General features: G+C 47.8%; 1 protein-coding gene across 1 annotated transcript in view; it reads left to right on the top strand.

The window, feature by feature from the left end:
• TBXAS1 (thromboxane A synthase 1) overlaps positions 1-17464 on the top strand; it is a 150679-nt gene that overhangs the window by 87036 nt on the left and 46179 nt on the right. The window contains exons 6-9 of the mRNA XM_060156550.1: positions 4358-4446; positions 6202-6350; positions 8098-8228; positions 12265-12579. Coding sequence (XP_060012533.1) covers positions 4358-4446; positions 6202-6350; positions 8098-8228; positions 12265-12579 — 684 coding nt within the window. The remainder of the gene's footprint in view (positions 1-4357; positions 4447-6201; positions 6351-8097; positions 8229-12264; positions 12580-17464) is intronic.

Raw genomic sequence — 17464 nt, 5'->3', positions numbered from 1 at the left:
GTTGAGAGTCTGCCTGCCAATGCAGGGGACACGGGTTCGAGCCCTGGTCTGGGAAGATCCCACGTGCCGCGGAGCAACTAGGCCTGTGAGCCACAACTACTGAGCCCACGAGCCACAACTACTGAGCCTGCGCGTCTGCAGCCTGTGCTCCACAACAAGAGAGGCCGCGACAGTCAGAGGCCCGCGCATCGCGATTAAGAGAGGCCCCCGCTCGCAGCAACTAGAGAAAGCCCTCACACAGAAACAAAGACCCAACACAACCAAAAATAAATAAATTAAAAAAAGAAAAAGAAAAAGATAACCAATGTGAGAGGTGAGAGATGCAAAATGGGAAACTTTATCCCCAGGCTTGGCTGCTGGACTATAATCCTTCCCCCAAATCATTCTTTTTAATCATTAATTTAAAAATTAATAACATTACTATTTTTTCTGATTATGAATATAACATATGTGCATTATGAAAAAAATGTGGAAAAACCAAAAATAGAACTCACTCATTATCCTACAAAGAAGATGAAACAGAACAACCAAATGAGAGTCTTTTGTTAAGATCTGTGTGATGATAGCATTGTGCATTCATCTGTGCATGTGTGTTTGCACAAGCCACCTATGCCTGCTTGTCTGCAAATCTAGGGGAATAACTGTGGGGTTTGTGGATTGTATAAAGATGATTGCAAGCCCATCAAAGAGAGCTTTTGTTTGTATGCAACTCGTGTAAGAGTAAATATTCCATAACTGCTTGGGTATAAGGCAAGGAAGCAAACCTGAAGTGATGGTATTGTCCAACATACAGATCATGCTCCAGTCTTACAATATTTTCTCTGCATCGCTTTTTAAAACATTTTTCATATTACATGCCCCATCTCATATCACATTAACCTAAATAAAAATGTCATTATCCATTCAGCTCAACAGACAGCAGGCAGAGTGTGGTAGAAATTATAATCACGCCAGCCGACGACAAAGCATGCTAATCACAGCACGCAGAAGAACTGATGGTGGGCAGCTGGTCCAGCCTCCACTTTGCACTGTCCAGGCATACGATTGGATGCACTATGGAGAGACCCCTCTTTACCTCTTTATACACAGGGCATGCTTCTGAAGAGCTGCGTGTAAATCAAATTTTATGTTGCATCCCAGTTTTGTTGCATGAAAGAAGCTTCAAGCTTGATATCTAAAGAGACTTCCTTTCAAACAGTATTCTTCATTTTACCTTGTTACTATCCCTCTGAAATAAATCTAAAAGACATTTTGGTATATGAGATTGCATTAAGGTAGAGTTCACTTGTACCGCTAATTTTATTAAAATAATGGAAGGAATGTAGTCAGTGAGCTAGTCGTAGAAATGTGACTTAGATAGTACTAACTTCTCCAGCATTAAGTTAGTCAGAGATTTACTGAGAGTAAAAGCCTAGAGGCTACTAGAAGTGACCCGTTTGCCCACACTTTTGTACTGATGGATTATTAAATTGATGGCTTGTGAGAATTTAGAAAAGAATGCAGCAGTCATAAGCGTCCGCTCAGAATTACCAAGATAGTAATTCAGGATAGTCATCCTCATTTTTTCCTTTTCTTTTTTTTTGAGCTGACTTCAGGATAGGTAGATGAGGTAAATTATACTTGTATTCTGGCAAATTACTTGACAAGTCCTCCGCCACCGACATTGATAAGATGCTGCCTGGTGGGATATTTATTTAGGTTCATGCACAGCTGACCAAAGAGCTGGAAACAGTGATACTGACCAATTCCGTGGCTGCCTAAAGTCTAGTGGAGGGCCACAGCTCTGTGTCCGATCCTGTGTACACAGCGACAAACTAAAGGCTTAGAAGGCACACTGACCAAATTTCAAATGGAACAAAGAAGGAATAGCCAGGGACACAGGAGATGACACTTGAATGTGTGAGCACACCCTTGGTCCACCCACACTGAGTACAATCACCCCAGTGCTCTAAGCCCTTATGGCTTGATGAGCAGAAAGTTCTTTTTCCCCAGATTTCCTCTCCAGATACTCCCTCTAAGAGTCCCGGCAACAAAATACAAGGGGAGGGTCTCAGACGCTCTGCCATCCCTCCACTGGGTGTGTAGGTGTGTTCTGCTTTGCACATCTGCTCCTTGACCAGCTGTCCATAGGTGCCACCCAGGCTACTGTCCCCGCCCCGGGCCATGGAGCCCTGAACTCAGACTAGCTCACTCAGTCTCACTCAACAGGGGCGCCCTTCTGCTTCTCAGGACCAACTCCCACAGCCAGCAGTGGGGTCCCTGGGGACACAGTACTTTCCTTACATCCCAGAGCACATGGGGCTGGCTTGGAGGGGGCCATAGGAAGGAGGGGTCCAACGAGACCGTGTGATCCTCCAGCCTCGGGCAGCAGCAGCCCAGGCTGGCCCCCCTGCTGGGCCTCTCCAATCACCTGACTGTCTCAGGGCAGGTAAGAGATGGCTCTGCTCAGAACAGATGGTGGGACAACTTTCTGCAGTAATACGTGTTAGGTCAGTGTAAAGCCTTTCCAACGAATGGACCCTCAAGGGTCAAAAAATCAACTGCACGTGATGATGACTCATGGAAAAAAAACCTTGTGGTTTTCATTGACCTGAACGTCAATATTTGTCTGTGTTATGTGTCTTCTCAAAAAGTCAACATGTACCCCTGGCTTTGCGACTGACTTGCAGGGAAGGGATCCATTTAAGATTTACGGGATTGCACCTGAAATGCTGTTTCCATTTCTACTATATACCAAGTGCTGTTCTTAGTGCTGGGGATACAAAAATGAACAAACAGACGAAAGTCTCTCCTGATCTCAGGAACTGATATTTTGGTATCAAAAAAGTAAACTCTAAACGTAAGTAACATTTCAAAGTATGTTTTCCATAAGAAATGCTCAGAACAATGTATCACAGCATGTTGCTCTAGCTACAATGTTTGCCCATAATGTACACTGGTTAAAAGGATTCCGCAGCCATAAAGAGAAACGAAATTGAGTTATTTGTAGTGAGGTGGATGGACCTAGAGTCTGTCAGATAGAGTGGAGTAAGTCAGAAAGAGTAAAACAAATACCATATGCTAACATGTACATATGGAATCTAAAAAAAACCAAAAAACTGGTTCTGATGAACCTAGGGGCAGGATAGGAATAAAGATGCAGACGTAGAGAATGGACTTGAGGACACGGGGAGAAGGAAGGGTAAGCTGGGACGAAGTGAGAGAGTGGCATAGACTTATATATACACTACCAAAATAGATAGCTAGTGGGAAGCAGCCGCATAGCACAGGGAGATCAGCTCCGTGCTTTGTGACCACCTAGAGGGGTGGGATAGGGAGGGTGGGAGGGAGACGTAAGAGGGAGGGGATATGGGGACATATGTATACGTATAGCTGACTCACTTTGTTATACAGCAGAAACTAACACAACATTGTAAAGCAATTATACCTCAATAAAGATGTTTAAAATAAATAAATAGATGTTAGAAAAAAAAAGATTCCCCTCGTCGTTTCCGACTTGGCTTTTCAAACATACAGGAGAGAATAAAAGGTCACGTGCGTGCCCATCAGGCTCCACAAAGAATTCCACCCACTCAAGCCGGACTTTTGGGGTCAATGTAGTGGGTAGCCAAAATGAGACCGAAATTTGTTGAAGGTGCATCACAGCTACATGAACGTTCATAATACCATTCTTTCTTTCTGTGTGAATGTTAGGTGTTTTCCATAATAAAGACATTTTAGTATTAAAAAAAGAAATTCAGTAGTTGTCCTGCATGGGCACTGAAGGCTTTTAAAGTCCAGGGTTCCCTATATTTGAAGGTTTAAACAGCTTAAGCAGAAGTGAATAACCGTCCATCCACATGCTGTACAAATGACTTTCGTACTGAACAAGAAGTTGAAATGGACGACCTTAGGTTCCTTTCAATACTGAGATTCTATATGCTAGTGGAGGATCTGAAGTATAATTGGAACCAAGCAAACAGGGATTTGGGCTAATTCCAGAGTTGGTACATATGGATTGTGGCCTATTTACTCTCTAATGCTAACCAAATGTCACGAAACTGAGTACTGAGTCTCATTTCTAAGCATTTAATGATCATTTTCATAATTATTTCACAGTATTTACTCTAAATCCTTCCTTCTTTTTGCTTTCAAAAAAAAACCAGATTGCTTCAACTAAAATAGACGTTTACAGCGATCGTATTTTATAATATTTGTGAGTATTAGATCTTCCTCTTGAATCTTAGGTGCGTGAAAGCTACATTCGAAACGATGACCATTTTTCCGGGAAGCACCGCATATAACCTCTTCATCTGCAGCTAATTTAGGTGTGCTCCCTGCATGGTGTCCTAATTACACCTCTGTTATCTGCTATCAGATGATACCTCTGATCAGACAAGCCTGCGACCTGCTCCTGGCCCACTTAAAGCACTACGCAGAATCCAGGGACGCTTTCGACATCCAGAGGTAAGGGCGCCGCGTGGCTACATTACAGATGAGAAATCACGCGTTTGAATTGCTGCTTCTTGTAACTGTACGTAATTGCCAGACAATTACCTTGGGACCAGCAAACTATGGAAATGCTAGAAGCTCCTAAAAGTATGGGTGGACTGAGAAGAAGAAATGAAACCCACGGAAAATGTGAAGCAAACGCAGACGAAGCCCAGGGGGTTGTGGCTTGTGGAGGGAACCCTGAGTGGGCAGTGTTTTGTGGGTGGACTTGCCCTCCGACCTCTATAGACCCAGGAGTGGGCAAGATATGTCTGGGCAGAAAGGACAGGGTCCTGGGGGGCGGGGGGTTGGGGGGGAGGAGTCCATGCATTTTTAATTCAAGAAAAACGGTGGCACGCCTCAGGCTAGAAGCCAGGACTTAGTGGTGGGCCCTCAGTTTAAACGACTGACTGTCTGGCTTTTTGCCTAATTGTCCTGTGCTAAATTATGGTTTATACCAGATGAAGAGTCACACAGCAGATTAGCCAGAAGCCAACTCGCTCTTATTATCATTGTTAATAAAATAATAACATAATCATCACCAGCATTTACATTCTACCGTATTGTTTACAAAACTCTCTCCTCTACATTCTCTCTGGTCATGAGATGGTGAGTTGGATAAAGATAAGATGGGCCCAGCAGCCATAAAAACAAAGTAAACAACTCTTAAAACCAACCTTTACATCATCAACAGTTAGGATCAGAAGAAATCACATTCAGTAGTCGAATTCTTGTTTTGGCTGTCACAGGGAAATGTGTCATCGATTATAGAAACGTTTTCAGTAAAAACAGTCAGAATAAAAGACGTCACCCGGAGGAAATGTCGTGTAGTCCTTGACGATAAGTGATTGGTTATAGGATTTATGAAGAAAAGGAACTAAGCATGCGCCTACCTCAAGCCAGAAAAACAGACCTTTTCATTATAAAAGGATATGAACACCCCGTGTGAGCCTTTTACAAGCAACCTGCTACCCCTATGACATAGCAAAAAAGAATTATTCTAGCTTAAAAGGGCCATTTGGGGGGCAGGTTTCCTAGAGCCTAAGAGGTTAATTTTTCTGAAGCTACTGCCAGACCCTTTTCCTTGTGTTTGTTTCTAAAGTGCAATGTGTGTTTCCTATAATAATATACATATGTTCACGAAGCTGGTACCAAAGTTTGTCTTGTATTTATTTGAGCCTAAAAGGGCCCCGGTTTTTTGTTTGTTGCTCTTACGAAAACTGTAAAATCACTAGGAAGAAGAGGGAGACAGAGCTAATAGAACTAGAAAACCAGGCTGTGAATTTCATCAATCACAATTTGCTGTACATCCATCAATCGTTAGGCCCTGGCCTTGGATGGGCTCTGCAAGGCCTCTGTAAAGCACATAGGCTTCGGGTCAAGTGTTTTCCCTCCTTCCTGGGGAGGAAAATGTAAAGTGTACGTCTTGGTTTTGACTGAGTCCGGTTTGCAGCTACCGGAAGGCTGAAAGTTGAATACCTGAGGCTCTCCTCCCCTCCCCCAACTTTGTCTAGATGGGCTGTTATGTGTTTATGTTTCCCCCTCAAATTCTGCTCTCATGCCCCCAGGATCTAATCCTGGGGGCTGCTCTCCCACCACCTCGCTTCGGATCTGCCAGAAGCTCCCCTTTCAAACAGGTAGACGATGGAGTCGTGCCCCTCCAGGAGTGCGTATGACGGGGAGGCCCGTGGCTGAGTCCTTTCCAAACGCAAACTGTTCTCTCTCCCACAGGTGCTACTGCTGCTACACCACAGATGTGGTTGCCAGCGTCGCCTTTGGCGCCCAGGTGAACTCCCAGAAGGCTCCCGGGCACCCCTTTGTGAAGCACTGCCGGCGCTTCTTCGCAACCTCCATCCCCAAACCGATCCTGGTTTTAATTTGTAAGTGCAGCTCCTGTGGAGGGGGGGTAAACTGGGCAAGTTGGGCAGACCCCGTGACACCCCGGTGGCCCCAGGCAGCTTCGGGGCTCAGCCCCTGCCACCTGGAAAGGGTACTCAGGGTGTCTCTGAGAGTCACCCTGCAGAGTCTGCCCTGCAGAGCCCCTGTTTTCCTGGAGCCGCCCAGGCTCCTCTGCACCAGTCTGGCGCCACTTATTACCAACACAGGTAGCCCTGGCCTGGCTCATCACTGCCTTAGCGAGCATGGCCGCCGTGCACCGGGCTGAGTGCTTCGCCTGCATCGCCTCTGTTAGTGCTGGTTTTCACCCCATCAGGAAGGCATTCTCCTCCCCACTTTACAGATGAGAAAACTGAGGCTTAGAAAGGCAGAGCCAAGACTGGAACCCAAACCTTTCATTTTCTAGGGCATGTTTCTCACCCCCAGCAGATTCCTCCTTAGAACCCTTCTCTGCTTGAAGCCAACGCAGAGTGAATTAGAAATCATATGTGATGGGTGACTAGCAGATTACCGAATGCTGTGGAGACCAGTCCATTTATTTTATTTCTGTTTTAGAAGTGAGTTTTTACCCTCTGGCCAATTCCAGTACCTTCTTGCTTCTTATGGAAGCAATGAAGTGTTGTTATTATGGTTATTGATTATTGCCATAATTCCTAACCATTCTGCTGGGCTGGTAAATTCTATTCATTCCTTGGTTAGTTTCATTCCCATTTCTGAGTCAATTTCTGTGGAAGCCCCTGTTGCCTCCCTCTGCTCTGCACTGACATCGTAGGAGTTGTCGCTCTGGGGGTCCAAGCAGCCTCCTCCTTCGCCCCTCACCCTCTGCACTCCAGGGAAATGCCCTCGCGTCAACCACGGAGCGCCCTGCAGGGCAGGTGGGTCCGTTGTTCCATGGCTGCTGCCACTCCAAGCCCTCCCTCCCTGCTGCGTCACTTTGGTTCAGGCTCCCGCTGTTGAAAAGGGGCGGAGCATCCTGAGACCGGTGTGGGTCCATTAGGGTCCTCCCACCCGGCTCCCACACATGCCTGTGCACAGTAGGCCCACCGTGAAGGCTGAGGAGCTGAACTGAGCTGAGCTCCCCAGAGACGGGCTTGGCCCATGGCCCAGGCTACCGTCCAAGAGGGGACAAGTGTCCCTGACCCGGGGAGCCTCGTCATGGAGGCCTGTCATGCCCAGGGCATGGTGGCAAGGGCACAGGCTGCACGTGGTGTGCAGGGACGTGCCCACAGGGGACGAGGCCAGCATCCTTGTCAGCAGCTGCAGCGGCAGCTCTTAGAGACAATTCAGGTGGCAGCTCTGGGGAAAATGATCCAAAGGAAAAACGAAAAATGCAAATGACCAGAAAGTTAAGTAAGTAGATCGGCTTCTACTACTTGCTAAGACTTGAAACATGGCCTGCAATCTGTTCTTTCCTGATGAAGTACAAAGACCTTGGACCCTCATCTCTAGGACCTGGGAAATTAACTTATAAGCATGAGACTTGAGGGGTAGATGGAAGTGGGGATTCAACTGTACAGACGTTTATGAAGGGCTTACTATGGCAAGGAAGGGGAAGGAGTCCCGAGGTAGAATAAGATAGAACCCTGCTCGGAGCAGCGGCAGATCAGAGGGGAAGAGAGGCCTTCAAAAGACCGATTCAAGGCCAGGGCTCGCTTCCTGGCAACAGGCATCTAATAGCCCTGGTTTATTCTCACCCCCTTTTCAATGCCACTTTTGTTTTTCTCTTTCAAGTATCATTTCCATCCATAATGGTCCCACTGGCCCGGATTTTGCCCAATAAGAACCGAGATGAACTGAATGGCTTTTTTAACAAACTCATTAGGAATGTGATTGCCTTGCGGGACCAGCAAGCAGCAGACGAGGTAACGTATTTTAATAGGACACAGCATCGAAATGGAGTAGAAGCTAAGCTGGCATCGCTGTCTGTTTTCTCTCCCTCCAGTCCCAACCCCACACACCCACGCCATGCTGTCCTTCGGTGGCCTACCCCTTAGAGCTTGCCGGGGCGGCCGAGGCGGGGCAGCGAGGAGGGGTAAATAAGGAGAGAAAGGTGAAAGCAAGCAGGAAGGGCGGTGGGGAGAAGCCCAGAGCAATCTGTCCACACTCTGACCCAGGCGAGTAGAATTCAAGCTGTCCTCCCCCAAGCCCACGGGCCTCCCTATTTCAAGCATCACTCCCAGCCCAGGTTACGGGCAGCCTCAGAGAGTTTTCTGGGTAAATTCGCCCACGTGTTTTTCATCGGTGTATTCTTTATATTGAAAAACAGCAAGATGGAGCTCTACAGCACCAACAGCATCATCATTAGAGGGGAGTTCAGGCAGCTGTCACCAGCCCCGCGTTCCCTTTCTGCGTGGAGGGCGTTGCTGCAGAATGCGTGGTTGAGGGCTTCGCGTGCTTCACTGAGACCTAGAAATTTCTTTCCTCCTTGAAGACTTGCCCTATGCTTGGCTCACAGTAGGAATCGAGTAAATATTTGTTGACTGAACTTGGCTGAGAATAGAAATAGGAGTTTTCAGTGTTAAGGAAAAGAATTTCAATATTGCATGTGCTCATGCACGTATAATGCTATTCTTTATGGCCCTTACTGCAGTCAAGGAAACCACGTAAAAGGAAGAAACAAGGCTGAAGTGTCTTCCCGAGCTGACTTGTGTCAGATGTAGCTGTAGCGTGTTTTCTCAAAGACTGGGCGAAAAAAAAAAAAAAAAGACTGGGCGGCTCAGGCGGGATCACCAAGCGGGGGACGGAGGTCCAGCGCTGCAGCATTGGCCGAGCGTGAGATCAGGGGTCAGTTAGTGGCTGGGAGCACGGAGCAGCCTCAGGCACAGCCTCGGCCTGCCCGGCTTCACTTTCTGGATCCTGTGCAGCCAACGTGTCCTAGACCAGAAGGTGACGGAAGCTCACAGGTGCAGACGAGCTCACAGCCCTTTGGCCCAAACCACTGAGAACTCAACCTGCCGCCCTTAGAGGTGTGGGAAGAATCAGCTCCCTGGTGTCCCTGGCCCAGCTCTGCCGTCTAAAAGGACAGACCGTTCTCATCCAGGTTCATGCCTCTCCAGGGTGAGGATGGAGCCCGGGGAAGGAGTGGCGAGGGAAGTCCCATTTTCAAACCTTAGTATTGCGGTGAAGGTCCTCCTTCACGCATATGGGGCTTGTCACACACCCCGCCCCCAGCCTGAAACCCACTGGTTGTAGAATCAGGCTGAAAATTCTAACCCCGTTGCACCAAATAGCTTACTAAGAGGTGAGGGGTTATTAAAGGTCCAATTACTGGGATCGCCTCAAGCTTTTCCTTTTATAAACTCGAGAGCTATTCGTTTCAAACTATGAGCTGATCTGAGAAAAACCTCCCAACCACAAATCCAGGACTGCCCGTGTCAAGACAGAGCTATATGGTTACTAAGAAAACTTGCTTTAAACCCATCTAAACTCTGTAGACATTCCATCAAGCAGATGTGTGTTTGTGCAGTGGAAAATGCAGCACAGATGTTAAAAGGTAAATATTTTCCTAAGCTCTGGCCGATGGGTGGATTAGACACCTACATCTATCAGGGTGCATATTTCTCTTGGATATAACCATAGACCAGCACTGTTGCAGTCCTAAATGGGCAGTGTTCAAATAGCCTCCGTGATGCAGTGCAAACAAAAGAAACCCATCTACACTAATGCTCCTCTCCAGTGCACAGGCCCCAGAGAGCAGCCCTTTCCTCTGGCCTCTGGAGCTGGAGGTTGAGACAGATTTCTGTAAGGCTCCATAGCCCTGAAGCAGCCTGGCTGAGCCGGGATGAGAGGAAAGGGTGCTAGCTGCAGCTCTGCCACGGGGAAAACCCAACAGTGTGGATGTGCCTGTGCCCTCCCTCCCATCATTGCCCCCACACGACTCCAGCAAAGCCACAAGCAAGCCTCAGGGACCACAGCTGTACCGCACCCAAGGAGTTTCACACGTGCCGGCCAAGAGAGAGCCCGGGGATGCTCTGGGGTCCCCAGCTAGCATCCAGGAGCCGACAGAGCAGAGGATGCTCACCTCCCACACGTGCCATCGTGCCCTGCCCCGGGACCAGGGGTAGAGTCCCAGTTGTTGACCAGGCAACAGGAAGGCAGCTGGCGGAAAGCCAACCCTTGTGGATGCCATTTGGGAAGCAGAACGAGTAGGGCTAGGGTGGAAGGAGGGTGGAAAGGGCCATTCTCTCAGCCATTCCCACCCAAGCAGACTGGCAGGACACTGAGGCCCTGCCTCCTAAGTCTCAAGGTTCTTGCCACCCACAGGCTTAGCTGGGAGCCCTGCTGGAATCTCAGCAGACACCTCCCAAGGTCACAAAGCTGGGAAGCAGCAGAGCTGCAAACGTCTCATGTCTCCAAGGTTCCTGCTCCAAGTAGCACGCAGTTGCGAGCAGATCCAACACAGCCTTCCTCAAAATGCACGTAGGGCGTTGCATGTTTATCTGTGGAGTTATTTATTGCAGAGCTAACATGTGCTCAGCACAGTACAGGCATGGTGTGCGAGCGGGGTGGGGCAGGATCCTGCCCTGGAGACGCAAGCGACCCCACGTGACATAACAACCACCTTAACAGATGCTAACGTGTGTGACATAGATTATTACTGCAATAGGAATTCAGAAGCCAACCGGTTGAGACAATGATACAACAAGTAAAGTTCTCTGAAATTATCATTTTTTCTGTTGGTGGTTCTAATGTTCTCCCTTATGCTGTTGAGTCCCATAAACTTCAGAAAAGAGTAACGTATTGGTTGTCACTCTTCACATCAAAGAGCTGTTCAAAGATGGGATGTGCCAGGTACACACTTTGTCAACCCTAAAGCCATACGTAAACACTTCCATTGCTACCATTAGGGGTAGTAAAAATATAAAGAATATGCAGATTGCTGATAAGGAAGGTAGGGGGAAATGGTAAGAAACCTCTAACCGCTTAAATGGGGTAGGAGATTACTGAGGATAAAAAGGACCCACAGGAGGAGGCTAGGCTAAGGGATGCAAAATACAGACTGGAGACTTTGAAGACAGGCTTTACCAAAGCTAGTTCCCTCCCCCGCCCCCAGGTCCTGTTAACTCCCTGCTGTGAGAAACACATGGCGCAGAAGTAAGCCTTGGACGGTGGGGAAGTGAACAGTGGAGCACGTGCTTTGATTTAAATCCATATGATGCTTCAGTTGCTTTCTTGCTGGAAAGACCAACCAGCCAACAATACAAACACGGACAAAGTAAAAACAATAAAAGCCCCCCTGGTTTTCCCAGCTCCTCAGCTCACTGTGAACTGTGGGGTATGGATGTTGCTAAACATTTTCTATGCAGGGACAAACATAATTAAAGATATTGTCCATGTTCTGTTCTTACAGAAATGAGATTCTCCTATGCATACTCTCCTGCAACTTGCTCTTTTTACTTACCGAAGTGGCTTAACATCTTCTTGACTCAGCCCAGATAGAGCAGCCTCATCCTCTGTAACGGCAGCATCACAGTCTGCTGCTGGCCGCGCTAGTCTCTGAACCAGTGCCGCAGTGAGGGATGGGCAGGGGGGTTCCAGGTTCTCTCCATCTCAGACAACCCTGCAATGAAAATCCTCGTTCCTCTCGAGCTCTTTAAAAGCTGCATGTGGACTTCCCTGGCAGTCCAGTGGTTAAGATTCCGTGCTTCCACTGCAGGGGGTGTGGGTTCGATCCCTGGTTGGAGAACTAAGATCCCAAGTGGAAATATAGTGTCCTACACATGAAACCTATATAATGTTATAAACCAATGTCACCTCAATAAAAATAATAAATTTTAAAGAAATTTTTAATAAATAAATAAATAAAAGCTGCGTGTGCACATCTTCTTTTGTGCTCCAAGAAGCCTCTCTTATGTGACTCTAAGGCCAAAATATGCTCTTCCTTCTTTTGTTCCTTAGAGGCGGAGAGATTTCCTCCAAATGGTCCTGGATGCCCGACACTCCACCACCTCCGTGGGCGTGGAGAACTTTGACATGGTCGGGCAAGCCTTCTCTGCCACTGAATGCACAGTGAATCCTTCCCAGCAACACCAGCCCAGACTCCTGTCCAAGCCTTTGACTGTGGATGAGGTGGTGGGCCAGGCCTTCATCTTCCTCATCGCCGGCTACGAGATCATCACCAACACTCTCTCTTTCGCCACCTACCTCCTGGCCACCAACCCTGACTGCCAAAAGAAGCTTCTGAGAGAGGTGGACCATTTCAGCGAGAAACATGTGAGTACAGCTGTCCATGCGATTGTATGTTCATAGAAGTGAAACTTATTTTTGATAACCATCTTGCTAAAATCACATTCTAAGTTTATAAGGATGCCATGGCCCGCCTTCCCAATCTCTCTGGGTTAACGAGTAAAATGGAGTGCTCAGAACAACAGGGAAAAAGAAAAAAAAGAAAAGAAAAATTGTCCCATGCCTTCATGGTCTGGGGTGGACCATGAAACCAAGCCTGGCTCAGAGAAGCTGCAGAGTCCCGGGCAGTCAGGGTCAACGATCAGGGATGGGGAAGGAGGTCTGGTTTCCCAATGCTCTGTCTGTGGGGTCTTCATGCTCAGGGAGGTGGATGTGAGCCGGGAAATGGAGCCAAGTGGAAGGCAGAAGCAGGCCTAAGGATGGGCCAAGTCAAAGCCGGAATGGAGATGGGGGCAGTGCTGAGGAATAGGTCTGTGATTGGAGTGATGTGAAATGGGGCCAAGTCCAGATTCTAGATATTCCTTCTAGATGGGGCTGCTCTTTGCTGGACTGGAAGCAAACTTCCAAAGGTGCTGAGCTCGGCTACTGTTTTTTCTGCTTATGTGTGTACTGCTTTGACTTATGAGTTGTTAAAGAAAGTCATTTAAAAACTCTGTGCTTTAAAAGGAAGACCACCATAATAGAAATCTTTCTAGTACATTCTGATGTAATGACTATTACATTCACAATGTTGGGAGGAGGCCTGTTCCATTATTGGAACCGTCAGAAATTTTTTTCATATATTGAGCTGAAAACTGCTTCCCAGGAAATTCCACTTCTTTATCCCACTGGGGAAAGTAGATGCAAGGTGAGGCTTTCTTTTGGAAACTGCACTACCTGTGTTACTAATTGCCTCAACTTCTGGCTCACCACGAGCTTATGGTCCACGTAAAGTTCTGTGACGTTATGACATCCGCCAAGCCCGGTGTCCCCAGTCCACTGCTTGGACCATTGATCTTCTGAGCATAGGTGCAAGAGTTTCGATTTATCCTGATTATGGCTCAAGTCAGCCAAGATAATTTCGAATCTTGATTCTACCATCTGTCATATTAGCAATTCCTCCGGCTCTGTGTCATCTGAGACTTGCTAAGCATGTCTCCTATTTCATCCAAGTCATTGATTAAAATGTTGAGCAGGACAGGTCTTCCCTGCAAGTTGACATTGATCTATTAATCAATATTCTTTGGGCATGGAGTCTCAACAAGCCATGAATCCATTAACCCTACTACCTACTTCCACCACCCATCTCACCCCATTTCATAGGTAGTTGTGGGGTTTTTTCAGTTGAGGAGGTCAAGGAGGGAAGGACCAAAGATGATTGGGGTACATTACTGCAAGAGAGATAAGGGGAGCTGAAGGTATATTAGGATGCAGTTAGGGCAGGAAACAACCCCAAATGATTTAAATACACACATAAAAGGAGGGAGGTACTTATTAATACAGATCACTGAGCAGCTAAGGGGTAGATATGGCTTCAAGCAAATCTTTATCGAGGCTCAAAGATACGCTCAGGTCCCAGTTTCTCCCCACTTCTTGTTTGTGCTTCCTTCATACTGGTCCCATTCTCAGTTGTGCCCTCGTCTTGAAGCCCCAAGCAGCCTGCTAAGAACACCTGGGACTACAGGTTTCCTTGCTCATAACCAATGGAGAAGAGGGCCTGTGACCCCAAATTCTCAGCAAGAGTCATCAGGTTCACTCTGGTCAGAATGCTTAAGTCACTGCCCATTCTTGAACGGACTGTTGTGGCCAGGGGAAGGGGGGCATGCATGGGCCTCAGTCAATCAATCCCACCCCCAGAATCAGTGGTACCCAAGTCAGACGTCTGCAGAACTTGGGAGAGCGACCTCCCAGAGGAAGCTCCGACAGCTATCCCAGGAAGGCGGTCAAGGCAGGAGAGGGAATTTAGCCCCCTGGTCTCAAATAAACCAGAAGGCCGGTCAAACTAAAGACTTTGAAAGCATCTAGAGAGTGGTCAGCCATGTGGTGGACACGGTAGTGGCCTGGAGAGGGGACAGCAGCTCTGAGAGGTAGAAGCCATGATTCTCACCTTCAGGGACTTTAATTGCCAAATAAAACAATAAGTTATGTCTATTTCAACAATCCCTCCTTCCAAATGAAATTCTCCAGGGCAACAGAAGGTAGCACTTAATCAGGTCTAGAATGTGTGGTGTCATTCACAGAACTCGGGGCTCCGGGAGTCTGTCCCCCCAGCTACACTGGTTATGTTCACCTGCACAGGGAGGGTTTCCATAGGCCTTCATTCAGAGGCCCTCACGCACACAACCCCTTACCTCTGACATGGCCTAGACTGATCTTGACCTCAAGGAGGGTGATACGATCTCACTAAACCCTGGCCTCCTTCAAATCCCCCCAGCCTAGGATGGGGGCTTCTTTCCCCAGAGAACGACCTCCCGTGGGGCTGTGCGGAATGCATATGGGCAAATAAACAGATTTCAGGAGGTAAAGTTTTTCAAACTTCAGTGTACATAAAATCATCTGGGAAGATTGCTAAGATGCAGAGTCCAGGGCCCTTCCTGCAGAGATTCTCATTCCATAAGTCTGGGCCAGGGCCCAGGAACCTGTATTTTAAATACACATCCCAGGTGATTCTGACGCAGGCGGTCCCTGGTTCCACCTTGAGAATACAGCCTTGGACTCTCAGGGTCCAAAGCCCTGCCCCAGCCATGACAGCCCCTGGGTCATTTTCTTTCTCTAGGTAACAGGTGGGACTGTCTCTGAGAAATGGGAATATATAGAGCTGGTCTTTTTAAAAAATAAATTTGGTAGTCACAATAGTGTTAAAAATTGTATAGCCTTGCACGTGGTACACACGCAATAAATAATTTTAGGTTTTCTTTTTTCTTTTCTTTTCTTTTTTTTTTCTGTAATCAGAGTTCTGTTAATATGGGCCATCTGTCAGAACATGGAAATGCAGTTTAGATGTTCACACATTAGATATTTTCCTGAAAATATTCCTGAAAATTGGCATGTAAAGTATGACTTGTGATAATTTTCCTGCTGGTTTCCATTCAACAAATATTTTCTGAGTGCCAGTTAATACCAGAGTCAGGCTCCAGACCCTACATCCAAGGACGTTCTGACCTAGTTCTTCCATGATATCCCTGTAGAGCCCTGCACATCTCATTAGATGGTCTTGTATTTGTCAATGAGGTCACTGGATTTGAGCTCTAGAGTTTCTCTTCCCTGAGCCGTACCCTTTTTTTTAGCAATGCCCTAAGAGAATCCAACAAAAGCTATGCTTTCTCCCCAAGAAAAAGTATGTATATGTGTACTGTATCAGGATTCTTTCTGCTGACAGTAATAGAAAACTCAACCGAGGCTGGCTCAGAGAGTTTATTGACCCACGTAACTGAAAACTGCAGAGTAAGCTTGCCTTCAGGTATGGCTTGACGCAGGGGCTCAAACTCCGTCACTGAGACCCAGGTTGCTGTCTCTCCCCCTCTCTCAGCTCCAGTCATGCTGGGCACACTCCGTTCTTAGACAGGATCTCCCCTAGTGGTCTCAAGACAACTGTGTAACCAGTATGTTGAACAGCCTGAACTAAGTGAACATGGAATCCTGAACACGGAATCCTTTTGTGTTTTTTCCAATTATTTCTTTTAAATATGCTCTGACAAATCTCATCCCCTTTCCTTGATGATACTTCGGACAGATCGCAGAGGTTTCTGTTCCCTTTGGCCTTAAATAACTCAGCAGTCTGGTCCAGGCTAAAACTTCAGTCTCAGATCCAGTTCAATGCCCGTCCATCCCCTTAGCTCAGGCTGACCTACGGCCTGAGGAAGCTGTCTGGGGGAGGCGGTGTGGTTTGTTCTTCACCCACCTTCCCCTCCTTCCCCGGTGTCTCCTGTACCCCCATCTCCTCCCAGGGGTGGGGCTTCTAACAGATCCCTAAATCCTCTCCTAGCCCCTCCCCTGTGGTATGAAGGTGTGTGGCCTCTGGTATGAAGCGGACGGATGCAGGCGTTATTCAGAGGGCTGACTCCTGCGACCACCCCATATCCCCACAGTTCCCTGATGGGGGAGGGGCTCCTGCCTCACAGCTGCTGGGTGCTGGGGTCTCCTGGTGGCAGCCAACCCTCTTAAGCAGGGTACTGGCAAGGTGGCTGGAGCTGACCAATGATGCCTTGCAGTATCTGAGTGGCACACAGGAGTCACACATCTTGGCCACACCCACAGGGGCTACTCCCTCTGCTGTCCCCTCTCTGTGCCCTGACATCTCTCTCCAGTTACTTTTCCTTTGCTCACATAGGTAGAGAGGGCAAATGAACAATTGTGCTGCATCAGCAGATGGCCGCCATGCTCAGGTGGCTGCCTCGTCTCTCTAGGAACGGTTCTTTTGGAGCGCCCCCCGACCTCCTCGACTCAGGACAGGAGAACTCTTCTCCAGGCTGAAGACCCCTTGCTCTGATACGTTTTCCTTAAGTCCCTCTCATCTTTTCATGGGCTGAGGATAGGGGCAGTGGAGAGCTGGTTCAGGTCCAGCATGAAGGAAGAGTCTCTGTCCTGGGGGTTCTCAGTGGAAGTCTTGCAGCATCTCACTGATAGACACTGGGTCATGCGCCTGCCTCTCAGCCCATCAGCGGGGCTGAGGGGAATATGATGCTCTGACTGGCTTAGACCTGGGTCACTCCCCATCCCTGGAGTTGGTGCCACCCAGAACTCAAATGGAGGAGGAGTGGGTCCCTAAACCCCTGTTACTAGAAGTGGGGTGAGTGGCTGCTAGGTGGCCAGAAAACAGTGTGTCCACCCATGTACATGGAATCCATGCTCTCCAGATTAGAAGCTCCCACTTTCAAATTCTGTGCTGTGCAATCCCACTCACCTTTCCCCTGAACGTGTAAAAACAAGCTTT

Source organism: Lagenorhynchus albirostris, chromosome 8 (genome assembly GCF_949774975.1).
Source record: "Lagenorhynchus albirostris chromosome 8, mLagAlb1.1, whole genome shotgun sequence".
In the NCBI taxonomy this organism is placed as follows: Eukaryota; Metazoa; Chordata; class Mammalia; order Artiodactyla; family Delphinidae; genus Lagenorhynchus; species Lagenorhynchus albirostris.
The sequence above is the reverse complement of the archived record's forward strand: the minus strand, read 5'-3'. Positions and strand labels throughout refer to the sequence as shown.